Source organism: Acipenser ruthenus, chromosome 32 (genome assembly GCF_902713425.1).
Source record: "Acipenser ruthenus chromosome 32, fAciRut3.2 maternal haplotype, whole genome shotgun sequence".
Classification (NCBI taxonomy): domain Eukaryota; kingdom Metazoa; phylum Chordata; class Actinopteri; order Acipenseriformes; family Acipenseridae; genus Acipenser; species Acipenser ruthenus.
Genome location: NC_081220.1, coordinates 481,887 through 497,458, shown reverse-complemented (window position 1 = coordinate 497,458; position 15,572 = coordinate 481,887). Strand labels below are relative to the sequence as shown.

Genomic DNA, 15,572 nt, shown 5'->3' with positions numbered 1-15,572 from the left:
TACCCCGTGGTCAGTTTTGGTGTCGTTTAAATTTGGTATTTAGGCTACTGAAAGAACAATACAGACGAGAATCTTGCATGGTTTGTCCGACCACCCGCAATTATCAAAATAAATAAATATGTAAATATTGGAGTGAATAAATAAATACGTATGAGAATAAATACATTTATGTCGATATTTTTGTATTCATTCATTCATTCATTCATTCATTCATTCATTCATTTTAAGTTTTTTTTTCGTGTAGCACTATTCCGGTATTAGTTACTATGAAACATACTAAACCACCATAGCTTTCCGCTTACGGCCATACCACCTTGAGAACGCCCGATCTCGTCTGATCTCTGAAGCTAAGCAAGGTCGGGCCTGGTTAGTACTTGGATGGGAGACCGCCTGGGAATACCAGGTGCTGTAAGCTTTTCTACCTACAGCTTGAAAGGGGGCGCTATTTCCCCACATATTTCGAATAATATTCTCACACTTGCTCCAACTAGAATTTTTTTTTACATTTTATTTTAACATTTAACATGAAACTTTTAACATAAGTAAATGATATGAACTCAATCCATCCTGCCCTTTTCCCATGTGTGTGTGTGTGTGTGTTCGAGTTAGTTAAAACATAAAAAAATTACATTATTTTTCAGTTTGATAAATAGACATGTTGTGGAATTACGTGATTTCAAAGACATTGAGATTCAATGTATTATCAGTATATCAGCCTATATATGTACAGTAAAATGGTACATGCATATTTAAATATGCTTTTCTATTTTCTAGCTGCCATGAAAACTTGCTGGTGTTCCTTAAAAAGAAAAAGCAACAAATCCAACATTTGGAACAGACGGCAGCTTGAGGAGAGAAGAAGAAAGTCAAAAAGAAATGTAAGTGGTTTTACTATACGGTTGCAATTAAGGACAAATATATTAACACATTGAAATGGTCTTTGTTTTTGTTAACTTTTTCTTAACTCAAATTTTGAAAGATAAAAGTCAAACCATGAGGTAAAATATTACGAATTAACAAATTGTCTTAAGAATTGTATAATTGTTGATGTAGACCTGACTTGGAACCTTGAAAGTTTTCCTGAATGTATCGGACACTACTTCAAAAATTCCACATTGTATTGGACAGGATTAAGCAATATGAAAATGTCAGACGCATGGAGAGGTGTCATTCAATAGCTGAAATGCTTTGTAAAAGAAAATGTCAAAATGAAATTTGTTTATTGCTAATTTTTCCAGAAAATACAATGTCGTCCCCAAGTCCTGTCAACAGCTGAGAACAGTAGTTAGGCCCAGGCGATGGGCATCACCAACATTTAAAGAGGTGAAGAAACACCTTGACTTACAATCCAGGCCGAGAAGCCCACAGGCAAAACCCCCCAAAAATTGGGTCATACTTAATTAGAGAGCATCCTGAATTTGAATCAGCCTGGATTACTCGGGAGAATGAGCAGTATTCAATCAAATATGTCATGATAACAAAAAACACCAAGTCCTGTAAGCAAGTTGATAACCCCTCAGCTCCAAGCTAGTGCCCCTGGAAGCAAACCCTGCCACTTGTTTCTCTAGGTCTAACTCCGGACAATGCAACATTGAAGAAACATGGCAGTTTGATTACAACATAGTTTCTCATTTTTTGTTGACCTTGTTGCAAGGTCATAGGTCGAAGGAGAAATTAAAAAAAAATAACAACCATAGTTTCTGCACTCAGCATGTCAGAAAAACCCAGGTGATTTTTTCTAGTAAAATCTGCACTGGTTGAGTTGGTATGGAATGCCCCATATATTAACATGGTGTGCACCTCAAATAGATGGAAGATTGGGTGCTTTAGTCTACTTTTTCTAACTTGGATTATAACTTATAATAATAAAAATGATGTTATCTCAATTTCAGACACATTTTTAAATGAGGAACTCAGAAGTCCCTGAATGAATTTTTATTTTTTATTCAGGATCAGCACATCAGCGTTATTAAAGTCAGTTTATTCTTCATTGTCTTGCCTCCTGTGTCATCCTTGTTACCCACCTGGTCTCCTTCATTCCTTATGTGTGCAGCAGCTCCCTGGCACACATGTCTCAACACTTATGGGCCAGTTCATTCTGAACAGGCAGATTTCTAATGCCCCTCCTAGAGAGCAGGAAAGCACTGAGAGGCTAAACATAAAACTACAGGAAGGATAATCTAACTGTACTGTGAGTCACCCAACCCTATCAAGTCCCACCTGTGTTCACAGCTCAGATCTCATAGAACTGTCTGTGACACTTATTGAAACAGAAGTGCAGCGCTTAGAACACATATACAAATAGAACTAATCCGCTCTTCTATTAAACTGCGAACTTAGTGTTTGATTGAATCCCTCTCTGGAAACAGGCAGCAGTGCCCTGCCAAGATGCACACACTGCCATCACTCACACTGACCACAAGAGGGAGCCAGAGCACTACTGCTGCCCCATACTGTAACACAGTAATAAAACAATTGAAATAGGCAGCAGCAGTGAGCTCCCCTGTCAGTCCAGTTCTTCCATTGTTAACACAAGGCTCCTCACACCCAGTCATCTAAACACTCCAGTGTGGTCTGTGTCTGGAGGAAGGAGCTGCTCACCGTGGTGTAGTTTACATGTATGTGTCACGGGTAGGGTGTCCACTGTAACCTGTATGATACCAAGAGATTGTGTTGACTACGCCACCTTGGGTTTCGGAAGGACAAGGACCTTTGTGGCCGAGAGGAAATAGAATTTGCCCCACGCGGCTTGGCAATTTTGAGTGAGTATTTAGGGCGCTGGCCTAAACCTTCTATGACGCTGGTTTGTGGACTGACCACGACCTGCGTTCCCTCTGCCTGCCGGTCGGGCTCAGTTACCTGCTGGTGTGCCCTGAGGGCGATGCCTTAGGTCACCCAGTGGAGCTGTGGAGACTGGGACTGTTCGTGTGACAGTCCGAGTCTGGGGAGCTCGCCAGCGGCTCAACCTACCCAATGCAGAGGCACAGGGAGGGAGCAATGCGGCCACCTGACTGGATGCCTCGCGTTCCTGATGGGATCTTTGCAAAATCTCCTCCACTGCTGGCCCAATGTATGACCTGGGGATATGGGCGCGTCAAGCAGCGCAGCCTTATCCGCATCAGGGACCCTGGCTTGAGACAGCCATAGCTGTCTACGAGCCACCACTAAGCTAGCCAGGCTCCGGCCAAGGGCTTGCCCTTGGAGACCGGAGACTTGCAGCAGTGTGCTGGACAGGAGGCGCAGCTCCGTGGCCACAGGCCCGGGGAGTGGGGTTTCACCCAATACACCATCTAAATACGTGGTCAGCACACTAGCTGTATTAGCCAAGTGAGTTGCCTACGCTTCTGCTGCGTAGGCTCGCTTCAAATGTGTCTCCGTCACCCTGCATTGGGGGTTCAGGCACGCCGGGTCTTTAATAAGACCATCCACCAGCGGGGCCTTAACCAGGGCTGCAATGATGGAGTCTAGCAGGAGGCGAGCGATGCGGCCTGCTTCTGAGTCCCGAGGCCGGGTGCTCCCAGGAGGAAGGCTGGGAACCTCTGGGGGCGGGGAACCAGCGCCTGCTTCTGGAAAATGGACCAGCATGGTTCTGATGCTGGAGTCCAGGGGAGCAGCAGGAAAGCTGCAGCACCTCCCACGAGTGCCGAAATGGAGCTGGACAGCGGGGTGGTACTGGCTTCTGAGACACTCTCAGAACCAGGCTCTTCCTCGGCAAGGGTCTCACCCACTTGCATCTCCGAGGAGAAAGAAGCCCCGTCACCCGAGGCCGCTATAGACAGCGTGTCCTCCTGTACCAGCTGAGACGACCATGCCCACCCCTCCTGCACTCCGTTGGGAGAGGGGGGGGGGGGGGGGTATGGCGATTGGGGCTGCGGGACCTGGACAGGACCTGGATCATCTTGGCCTTGAGATCCATAATGTCCGTACAGGGATGAGACCCCGACATAGGCCTGGCCTTGTGCATTAGCACTGAGACACTGCTTGCACTGCGACGAACACTGGCAAGTGTTAGCATAGTGTATACAACCACTATTGTTGCAGCAAGGGTATTAACCTTGTGCACCTTGTGCCGAGTACCCTGTTTACACTGGGTGCTGCGCAGCACTGTGAGCTATATGCTAGGTTGACCTGTGCCTACGCAATTAGCGCAACGTGCACCACATGCACTGCTTGCACTGTGCGTCCCAGGCACCGTATCTACGTGAACTGCGTACTGCACACTAGAGTGGTAGAGGTATCAGCACGCGTGCACATGTGTTCTGTGTGATCCGAGCACTGCACACTCCGAGTACTGAGGGCACTAAGTGCACCGCGTATCGTGCAGCGTTGTTGTGCACTACCACTGAGGCGCTGGGCACCGTGTGTCACTTATATTAAGCACCTGTGTCCCGAGATAATAACATCACGGGCTATGCGTGCGCCGCGGTACCGCAGCACCAGGGAGCCCGCTACGCAATGTGCCGACCCTAACCGCGTGGTCAACACACACACCTGGTCAGCGCGTAGTGTGTACCGGGGGGACGCAGGGCCGAAGCCGCGGTGGGCGAGTATAAGCAGACAATAAACACGGTGAAAAATAGTACACTGTTTGTTTACAGCATTGCAAACACCTTGCTGCCTAGAGAGCACACACACCACAAACAATACATTCAAAGTAATACATTAGTTTAAATTATTATTATTCAACATATACATCATTCAATAATAATAATAATAATAATAATAATAATAATAATAATAATAATAATAATAATAATAATAGGCTTCTAATCAATAAACTGCATTTCTGTTATTACTTCGGAAGAGAATTCAATTGCTGAATATTTGTAGGAGGCACAGAAAAGAACAAGACACAGCAATTATTTGACACATGAAGGGAAGCAGGGATTCAGGATTTAACTGTGGAAAATTAGCAGAGAACAGAGCATACAGTGCAATAATGAAGTGCTTTCGAGAAACTCATCAATATAATGAGATCTGATTGGGACAAAGCAATTACACAATTACAGTGCAGTAATGAAGTGAACCTTTATACGCTTTGGATTCCAAACTAATCTCAACAGAAGACTTTGCTCTTGTTATTATTAAGTACGATTTCATCAACTCTACTTTACTTGTGTGTGCAGGCTAGCTTTAACCCTACCAGGACACCTGTCCTTGGCTATAATAATATGACTATAGTAGCTTATCCACCTGGCTGAAAACCAGAGAATCCAGCACTGTGATGGATTTTTTTTCAGCTTTAGCACAAACCAGAGGTATTTACAGATACTGTAAAAAGATCACAGAATGAGTGCAATAAGGAGCCCAGCTAGAAGAAATTGAAAATCAACAGGATGAATAAACCTTGTTTGTTTGTTTATATTCTTTTATTATTTTTTTTAATTACTAAAAGGAAAGGGGGTGTCTTCTGTAATGGGGCAAGATTATCCCTTTATTCTATCTTTCATTTTCTAATATTATTTAAGGTTGTTGTTTTTTTGTTGTTGTTTTGTTTTGTTTTTTGCTGATAGTAATCCTATACACGCATTTACAAGTACAAGGAAAGCTCACCAGAGGGCACCAAAACATTACTTGTGTGGAAAAGGCCTCAACATGGCTGTCCAGGGTATTCTGTTGGGAATGGTAATGGACAGAATCCACCTGTCAGGAACTTCAGTATTAAAGCGACCACACTCCAGGATAAATTACCCTGAGAGGGAATACCTGCATCATAAATATACAGTAAAATAGACTATACAATAAAAATAAACTCAAATACAATATATACTGTATACAGTATATACTTGTAATACAGTTTGCTATGATATAGAAAAAAGTGCTACACCATACAAACTCAGAAAAAAAATATCAGTGTTAATAGTATAAAATATATTCAGTATGTGCTTTTTTCTATATTTTGTAGTTAAATACTTTAAAATGTATACAGCAAGATAATAGAAGCCAGGCTTAAACTGAGTCAAATAACAATTTGTATGAAGTGCTTATTTATTCAGCACTGCCATTGTCAATGTTTCACTCCAACATAAAGATATATTGAAAAACAAACAGAAGCTTGTAGATAACTAAACTAAACTAATACTCCATTCTGGCAACAAACAATCACACACTGACTAACCCCAGTCAGTGCAAGGAGGACACCTGTCTAAAGCTTCACTGTCATAATGAGGGTGCTTTTCATTCCTACTGGTTACATGACTGAGCAAGACGCTTCACTTCCAAGCACACTTATGCTCGTTTTTGGACCAATCGAGAACCCAGTTCCCAAGACCTTTGCCTCAATTCCCTCCACTCCTATAGAAGCCCCTGTGTCAACTCCCAGCCCAACCTTCACACCTACAGGGCCTATTGATGCAGAGGCACTTGCCAGCTCGCCTCGGACCATTGCAGAAGCTCCCAAAGCACTGACTTCAGCACGTGCTGCTGCACTGCTGCCCTTGGCTTCTAATTGAATCTCACGGAATTCTACCTTGGTAGATTCAGCTTCCATTTCTATAAAACCTCCGATTTTAGGAATCGTCATGGCAGGGTGACTTCCAGGCACATGTTTGTCCAAGTATAACCCAAATGGACTATATTTCAATGAAGCTGGTTTATTGTGGATCACAATGCCTTCTTCGTGTTGCATATTAACATATTTAATTGAGACACTGTCTTCTTCATCTGTAAAAAAAAGAGATAGTTATTTATTTTTTATCACATTTTTATTAGGTTTTAATGATAACAAACAAAATACACACAATAATGCATGCAAAATGTGGTACAGTACATAGGGGGTTAACATAAGATGAGATATAGCAGTGGTAGCAGTGTGGAGTAGTGGTTAGGGCTCTGGACTCTTGACCGGAGGGTCGTGGGTTCAATCCCTGGTAGGGGACACTGCTGCTGTACCCTTGAGCAAGGTACTTTACCTAGATTGCTCCAGTAAAAACCCAACTGTATAAATGGGTAATTGTATGTAAAAAATAATGTGATATCTTGTAACAATTGTAATTGTAAGTTCAATACATAATAAAATAAAACTTAGGGAGTGAGGGCTCCCACACTTAAAATAAAAACATGAATTATGTGGACAGCAGATGGCCCAAACATGACTTAATGTTATCCTGACTTTCGAATAACATTCTCATAACGTTCTGAAACATTGTGTTCGCGGGGTTACTATAAAATCTATTACTGACACCTTGTGGTCATGATACGCAACTGCACGTCATCACATTGCTTATCATTGAATTTCTGCAAGTGTGTCACGTGATTGTAGTTTCGTGTTGTTTGTATACTCTTGTATACAACAGCATTTATTTACTTTAACAACATGGAACAGCATAAACATTCTGCATGGACAGATGTGATCGCACAGTTTCGTTTTTCCAAAGCTGGTAAAGGATTTACTCGTGACTTAGGGCAGTACATGTGCTTATTAGAGTGACTGTATTTTGTTTATGACTGTAAGTCGCCCTGGATAAGGGCGTCTGCTAAGAAATAAATAATAATAATAATAATAATAATAATAATAATAATAATAATACTTACAGCGTATCGACTCCAACAACACGGGTGTAAAAGAAACCCATGAGTGTGTGTGTGTGTGTAAACATGTGTGTGTGTGTGTGTGTGTGTGTGTGTGTGTGTGTGTGTGTGTGTGTGTAAACATGTGTAAACATGTGTTTGCCTCTGCAGAAATGCAGAAATACAACTGCAATACGCAGGGAAATGCATAACCATTATCTAAGAAAACAATGTGAAACAACATATTTGGAATCAGGTTAACAACGCGAATGTAGATGCATTTATTGAAATGTTCTTTAATCAGCAACACTATGCAGGGAATGCGAGTCAGCAGTTTGGTGGTTAACACGCGCTCACAGACACGGCTCAGTGGTGGGCGGGTCTAATGTGTGCGCGCTCTTCTTTGCTGGCTTCTTTTTCAATCAGGTCCGGTCTGCGGGTATGTAATAGAACCTCAGCCCTCGTTTCAAGTATTGTGTTATTTTCATAATACGGATCTGCAATATGTCTGGAAGAGGCAAAGGTGGTAAAGGTCTCGGGAAAGGAGGCGCCAAGCGGCATCGCAAAGTGCTCCGTGATAACATCCAGGGCATCACCAAGCCCGCTATCCGCCGCCTGGCTCGCCGCGGAGGAGTGAAGCGAATCTCCGGGTTGATTTATGAAGAGACCCGCGGGGTGTTGAAGGTGTTCCTGGAGAATGTGATCCGGGATGCCGTCACCTACACTGAGCACGCCAAGAGAAAGACCGTCACCGCTATGGATGTGGTGTACGCTCTGAAGCGCCAGGGTCGCACTCTGTACGGATTCGGAGGTTAAGGATATTCATCGGCTGCATTTGAACACAAAGGCTCTTTTCAGAGCCACCCACAATATCAAACACGAGTTTAAATCCGTTTACTAATTATTCACTTTCTACAACATGAGGAGATGCTTTTTGGGTTCGGGTGTTAATTATATATTTATGCATGTTGTTTTATATATGTATTTGCGTAAACTCTGAATTCCAATGACGTGTGTATGTATAATATGCGTTTTGGAAGTTATTTTCTTTAAAGAAAGTTTGCATTAATAAAGTACGGATAACGAGCTAATTTAATTAAGGTAGTGTGTTGATGTAAACTAGGGAAAGAGGTATTGTTCTAAACTTGAACAGTCTTAAGCAAAAACACCGCTGCTTAACTTTAATATTAACAAACTGCTGATCCCGCAGAACTAGCGGTGTGTTCACTGGAAACCCCTTCCAGCTCTCCTAACAGGAGGCTGCCTGTCACCGGGGGAATGCGCTGCTCAGATGCGCGGGATTATACAGCGGGTGTCGAGGCCGAGTGGGTAAGACGATGGACTGGGAATCCATTGGGGTCTCACCGCGCAGGTTCCAATCCTGCAGACAACGTGTAAATATTCATTTTGTATTATTCCGTGCCATTGTATAATCTCAATGAAACCATAGATAGGATGTCTGAATGTTTTCATGTGGGCAAAAATCTGAGCCTGTGTTACTGAACCTCATCCCTAGGATACTCGGGTTAAAACAGGCACGGTGATTTAAAAATCTACAGCGATATTTCGGTTATTTGTACTTTGGGGGGGAATGTTTTAATCAAACTGTTTTGTAATGTAAATAAATTATTGGAACATATAATTTAAATTGGTATCATTGCAGATATAACTACCTTTACACAATGTAAACAAACTGGACAGTCAACAATATCGACTTTCTAGTTAACTGAAGTGCCCAGAACTCTAAACTGTAAACTAAAACCTAGGAATTACAACAACTCGAACACGACTGTAGGGCAGTGTGGTTTTAAACACTTCTAAACGGTTACATTTTGTTACAGCTGTCTTCCAATTTAAAAATGCGCGCCAAGAGGAAAAAAGACAAACCGCTGCAGAACAGCGCCAAACCAGCGTGTGGGCGCTGGAGCCCCGGTCTATCTGGCCGCTGTGCTCGAGTACCTGACTGCTGAAATCCTGGAGCTGGCCGGGAACGCCGCCCGGGACAACAAGAAAACCAGAATCATCCCGCGTCACCTGCAGCTCGCTGTCCGCAACGACGAGGAGCTCAACAAGCTGATGGGAGGCGTCACCATCGCTCAGGGCGGAGTGCTGCCCAACATCCAAGCCGTGCTGCTGCCCAAGAAAACCGAGAAGCCAGCCAAGAAATAAATCACTCGGACGCCGCTTTTACATCTTATAAACCCCCAAAGGCTCTTCTAAGAGCCGCCCACTTTTCTATAAAAGCGCATCGAATCGGTTTATTTTTATTGTCTGAAATACCTAATGGTGAGAATTGAAGCAATAAATAGTTTGTATTTGTGTGTGGCAGTGCAGCGCTACCATGTCTGTTTGGAGCGATATCAAACACACGCCTCGCCTCAGCGCGTGTAGCTCACGATCCCACGTTAATGCCACGTTCTTTACAAAGAGACAATCTGATACAATATCAATTGACTGCTTTACTTTGTTTTCGATCGAGCTACCTTGAAACATGCTTCCAGTTGGAAATCCACCCCCTCCCGTGTTTGTGTTTTATTGCGGGGATATACACCCACTCTTGGGTCCAGAAAACTGTCCGATCAGGAAATTGTATTTTCCGTGTTTTGTTTTTTGTTTGTTTGTTTTAAGTCTGATTATAGTTTTTGAATTGGGCTATTTTCTTTAGTGTTAAGGGTACATGCTTGGTTTATGTATTTTCTCTCGCCATAAATAAGTATTGCTTGCCTATTGAGCGTTTCTCCGTTACAATTTTAAACACAGACTGCTTAATCTGAATGGAATGCATTTCTTATACTGGGGATAAGCAATGTTGTCCTCAATGACTATACTGTATTTATAAAAAAAAAAAAAGGCGCCAACAGCTCAGAAACAAAAACTGCTAACAGAATGCGCGCGCAGAATTCAAATGTTCCAATCAATCATTGAGAATCTGGAATATAGCCAATGAGGAACAGAGACCCGCCCTTCGGATCTCATAGCCTATCAGAGCAGCTCAGTTCCTATATAGTCTCTGGTATCGGCTGCTTGTGCCATTTATAGTTTTTTTAATACGGTGTAGTAGAGTTTGAAAATGGCAAGAACTAAGCAGACTGCGCGTAAGTCCACCGGTGGAAAGGCACCCAGGAAACAGCTCGCTACCAAGGCTGCTCGAAAGAGCGCCCCCGCTACCGGCGGCGTGAAGAAACCTCACCGTTACAGACCTGGCACTGTGGCTCTGAGGGAGATCCGCCGCTATCAGAAATCCACCGAGCTGCTGATCCGCAAACTGCCCTTCCAGCGGCTCGTCCGAGAAATCGCTCAGGATTTCAAGACCGACCTGCGCTTCCAGAGCTCCGCTGTGATGGCGCTGCAGGAGGCTAGCGAGGCTTACCTGGTCGGGCTCTTTGAGGACACCAACCTGTGTGCCATTCACGCCAAGAGAGTCACCATCATGCCCAAAGACATCCAACTGGCCCGCCGAATCCGAGGGGAACGCGCTTAAACTGCAAAACCCTTAAAATACAGCGAAACTCAAAGGTTCTTCTAAGAGCCACCCACTTCTCTGAAAGTGTCATATTCCAATTTTAAATAAACAGCTGTAGTTTACACGGTGTTATATGTGTAAGTTTCGCAATTGGAACATGTTAACATTATATTATGAGTGCTTTTCGCTTTTCCTTCCCAACGTTGTGTTTCTTTTAAACCATCAAATCTATCTAGATGGAAAGAGGCTACATTTTAGGCCAAAATAAAAATCTGATATCAGATATAAAAGAAACGACGTTAATATCCTTAATCAATTTCATCGTCGTTATATTTAATTACGTGCTGAAACATCACAGAAATGCCTCGTTTATTATAGGCTGAATTTCGGGAGGTGAGCCGGCTCGGACTCGCTCTGCTTGTTCGGTGTGTAACAGGAACAGCTTCGAGTCTTTTCTCAGAATCAGTTTGTTCTGTTTCTGTTCTAGCATCTTGGCTGACAGTGATGTGGGGATGATGGGGTTTGTGATTGGTGATGTTTTTTCAGTCGACAAGTTCAAACCAGTATTTATATCATGTAAAATAGCAACATTAATAACATTGAGTCAAATACATAAAAACAATCTCGCTGTACAGTACAGACCATCGTAAATCGAGTCTGTTTATTGTAGTTTGCCAGTATTGCAGATACAGTTGTCATTGATCTCATGTATAATGTGCACAACGTGATAGATTTTAATTGTAAGTCGCCCTGGTTAAGGGCGTCTGCTAAGAAATAATAATAAAAAGTATTGAACAATGTGACGTTTCCAAATCTAACACGAAATACTGTACAACTGCATTATGGCTTTTGATACTTTTACGACATCATGTCGTAGTTTATTTGATTACATGTCAAATAAAAGATCTAAATGAGTTTACTAATTATTTTAAAGGTGTTTCAATCATAGAATTCGAGATAATGCAACACCTTTGTCCACAGCTGTACCTGCGGGGCGCCGCCATGTTTCACCGTCTTGGACTGCTCGCCGAGGAGACCGGGCTGTTCCACCGAGAAAGCGGAACACGTTCCACGGCAGCACATTCCACACATCGCCCTGTGTTTACAAGGACAATCTGCTCTTTTAGAAAGATGTTTGGGCTCTGAAAAGAGCCTTTGGGTTCACTGTCGCATCGTCGCTTTAACTGATCACTTCTTTTTAGAAGCCGCCTTCTTCGCTGCGGGTTTAGCTGCCTTGGTCACCTTTTTAGGTTTAGGCGCGGCCTTCGCTTTCTTCGGGCTCTTCTTCACGACCTTTTTAGGCTTGGCAGCCGCTTTCTTCGGGCTCTTGGGCGCCTTCTTTACAGCTTTCGGTTTCTTCGCTTTCATAGGAGTCTTCTTGGGTGTCGCTGCTTTCTTTGCCGAAACCTTTTTCGTTGTTTTCTTGACAACCGCTTTCTTTGCCGCTGGTTTCTTGGGAGCTGCCTTCTTCTTGGCCGCCTTCTCCTTGGCTTCAGCTGCTTTTTTGTTGAGCTTGAAGGAGCCCGAGGCGCCGGTGCCCTTGGTCTGTAGCAGGGTCTCCTTGGTCACCAGGCTCTTGAGGGCTCTATTGACGAGGGAGTTGTTCTTCTCCACATCGTAGCCGCCGGCCTGCAGGATCTTCTTGAGCGCCGCCACAGACAGCCCGCTGCGCTCCTTGGAGGCTGACACAGCCTTGACGATGAGCTCCGACACGCTGGGACCCGACTTCTTGGGCTTTGCTGCGGTTTTCTTCTTGGGAGCTTTAGCCGGAACAGGAGCGGCTGGTGCTGGATCAGTTTCTGCCATTTCTAATATTTCAACACGGAGAAAACTCACACGTAATGCTGAACTGTTCTGCGAGTCACAGAATGCGAGCAGAAAGGCGGAGAGCGGAACTTATCCACACGATGAGAACCGTGTAGACTCAACTGACCCGCAGGCACAGATTCATTATGAAAACGTCCTGTCTTGTGTTTTCACGCTGCACAAAATATACAATTTGACAGTGAAATTGGAACTAATGTACACAAACAACCGGGGGTATCAAAACAGAAGGGTTGTGTTGACAATATAACGTATTCTTTAACCAGGACCTTTACTGCATTTTTAATTCAGGTGACCAAAACTGCACTATCCTCCAGCGAAACCAAACTGCTCGCTCTGTACTTCGCTAGATTTTTTTGAATATAAGATGACAATTGTATTATTTAAAGTAACTGTATGATTGGTTTCACAAACGAGAAAGCTAGGCAAACACAACTTAAGTTTGAAGCGTGAAGTTTGTAAAACTGGACATTTAATCACCTTTATGTGCGGTGCGGTTAACACACTGCAGCACGTTCTGCCGGATCATCCCCTTGTAATCGATTGGGAGAATTACTTTGTTGAATTGTATTTCTCTTCATCCCTGACCCACACTTGTTGCAACAATGTAAGTACCCTGGCATCAGCACAGCATTCTCTGAGTACTTTAAATATTTCATTAGTAGTGTACTTCATAGGCAATGCCACCTCTGCCTCCTAGTGAGGAAAAAAGGTTATTTTTTTCCACTGTGTGTTTGCCTCTGCAGAAATACAACTGCAATACGCAGTGAAATACATAACCATTATGTTGGAAAACAATGTGTAAAAACTTATTTGGAATCAGGTTAAAGGACATTTCCATAAATACATTCACATTCGCGTTGTTAATCAGCAACACTATGCAGGGAATGCGAGTCAGCAGTTTGGTGGTTAACACGCGCTCACAGACACGGCTCAGTGGTGGGCGGGTCTAATGTGTGCGCGCTCTTCTTTGCTGGCTTCTTTTTCAATCAGGTCCGGTCTGCGGGTATGTAATAGAACCTCAGCCCTCGTTTCAACTATTGTGTTATTTTCATAATACGGATCTATAATATGTCTGGAAGAGGCAAAGGTGGTAAAGGACTCGGGAAAGGAGGCGCCAAGCGGCATCGCAAAGTGCTCCGTGATAACATCCAGGGCATCACCAAGCCCGCTATCCGCCGCCTGGCTCGCCGCGGAGGAGTGAAGCGAATTTCCGGGCTGATCTATGAAGAGACCCGCGGGGTGTTGAAGGTGTTCCTGGAGAATGTGATCCGGGATGCCGTCACCTACACTGAGCACGCCAAGAGAAAGACCGTCACCGCTATGGATGTGGTGTACGCTCTGAAGCGCCAGGGTCGCACTCTGTACGGATTCGGAGGTTAAAGATTTGGACACAAGGACACGAACACAAAGGCTCTTTTAAGAGCCGCCCACCTTTTCATTTAAAGAGTTTTCAATTCTGAAACGAGATAAATTTAGTACACCACTAAAATCTTCAAAAGATTAAATCACATTTTTCAGAATGTTTTATATTGTTATCTCCAAGTGTTTTCTTTGTTGTTTTAAAATGACTATTTAGACCTATTTCACGCTGTGGAACGAGAGTATTTTAGGCTTAAACTTAAGTGTTGGATTTTTAACTACACAAATCCAGAAAAAAATAAAATTAAGATAAACATTTTAGTGAATAAATCAATAAATTGAATGGAATTGTATTTTAAAAGTGAACATTTTCAGTAATAATGAGAAAATACGAGATCGGTTTTATCCTATTCCCTGTAGAATTCAAGTCAGATAAGAAAAAAACACTTAAAAAAAAAAAAGGTCTTATCTAATTTTATTTTCAGTACATTTTGTAATCGGTATAATAAATTAAAAGCAGCAGATCCTGATTCAGCTTTGAGCTCCACGATGTCGTCTTTTCTGTATTTGAGTTGAAGTTTCGCCATTCAAGCTGCTGTGAAACAATCTGTACTCTGGGATGAGGAAGAAATCAAAGAGCATCAGCATTGATCGTGTGTTTCTACATTTAACGTGTTTAATGAGCACAGAAAGTGACGTGGGTTTGATTATATTTCTGTATTTAAGACGCATCGGGTGTGGATTTCAGTATTGCTGTATACCGAGTTCTTCATGTATTTAATAAATGAAAAACAAAAGACCTAAACTAACCGCTCAAGAAAAAAGGCGCCGAATTCAAACCTGAACTCGAGAGAGAGAGAAAAAAAAGATCTCAGCTCGCGGCAAAGTCACCACCCCCTCTGTTGCGTTTCCAGTGAACAACCAATCACATCGAATTACTCCGTCACCCGGGAGCGTTGCTAGGTTACCAGGTCAACATTCTCACTCTAAAGGGTTGTTCAGTAATAATTTGCATACAGGCTGTATAAATACTGGGGCTCTGGGGCTGGTTACTCATTCATCTTTGAAAAAGCATCAGAGAAGGAAAATGCCAGAACCGAAAGCTGCACCCGCGCCGAAGAAAGGCTCCAAGAAGGCTGTTGCCAAGACCCAGCCTAAGGGAGGGAAGAAGCGCAGAAAGACCAGGAAGGAGAGCTACGCGATCTACGTGTACAAAGTGCTGAAGCAGGTCCACCCCGACACCGGCATCTCTTCCAAGGCGATGGGCATCATGAACTCGTTCGTCAACGACATTTTCGAGCGCATCGCCGGCGAGTCGTCCCGCCTGGCTCACTACAACAAGCGCTCCACCATCACTTCCCGGGAGATCCAGACAGCCGTGCGCCTCCTGCTGCCCGGAGAGCTGGCCAAGCAC

At 43.5% G+C, this 15,572-nt stretch overlaps 3 protein-coding genes and 1 non-coding gene across 4 annotated transcripts; 3 read left to right on the top strand and 1 right to left on the bottom strand.

Moving 5' to 3' along the window:
• Positions 1-296: 296 nt before the first annotated feature.
• LOC131703471 (5S ribosomal RNA) lies at positions 297-415 on the top strand. Its single transcript, XR_009309927.1, has one exon. It is a non-coding gene; the product is annotated as a 5S ribosomal RNA (ribosomal RNA).
• An 8,372-nt stretch (positions 416-8,787) lies between these two features.
• LOC131703059 (histone H2A-like) lies at positions 8,788-9,737 on the top strand. The gene is made up of 2 exons (XM_059005928.1): positions 8,788-8,838; positions 9,421-9,737. Exons 1-2 carry the CDS (start codon positions 8,788-8,790, stop codon positions 9,676-9,678), a joined length of 309 nt encoding a protein of 102 aa, XP_058861911.1. The 3' UTR covers positions 9,679-9,737.
• A 799-nt stretch (positions 9,738-10,536) lies between these two features.
• Positions 10,537-11,034, top strand: LOC131703240 (histone H3). The gene has a single exon (XM_059006336.1). The coding sequence runs from the start codon at positions 10,580-10,582 to the stop codon at positions 10,988-10,990; it is 411 nt and encodes a 136-aa protein (XP_058862319.1). The 5' UTR covers positions 10,537-10,579; the 3' UTR covers positions 10,991-11,034.
• A 1,076-nt stretch (positions 11,035-12,110) lies between these two features.
• Positions 12,111-12,847, bottom strand: LOC131703237 (histone H1-like). The gene has a single exon (XM_059006332.1). The coding sequence runs from the start codon at positions 12,776-12,778 to the stop codon at positions 12,161-12,163; it is 618 nt and encodes a 205-aa protein (XP_058862315.1). The 5' UTR covers positions 12,779-12,847; the 3' UTR covers positions 12,111-12,160.
• Between the last annotated feature and the right edge of the window lie 2,725 nt (positions 12,848-15,572).

Coding starts and splice junctions, on each gene's coding strand:
- LOC131703240 (XM_059006336.1), top strand. CDS start 10,580: ATGGCAAGAACTAAGCAGACTGCGCGTAAGTCCACCGGTGGAAAGGCA.
- LOC131703237 (XM_059006332.1), bottom strand. CDS start 12,778: ATGGCAGAAACTGATCCAGCACCAGCCGCTCCTGTTCCGGCTAAAGCT.
- LOC131703059 (XM_059005928.1), top strand. CDS start 8,788: ATGCGCTGCTCAGATGCGCGGGATTATACAGCGGGTGTCGAGGCCGAG. Junction 8,839..9,420: donor CGGGTGTCGAGGCCGAGTGG/GTAAGACGATGG, acceptor GCGCCAAACCAG/CGTGTGGGCGCTGGAGCCCC.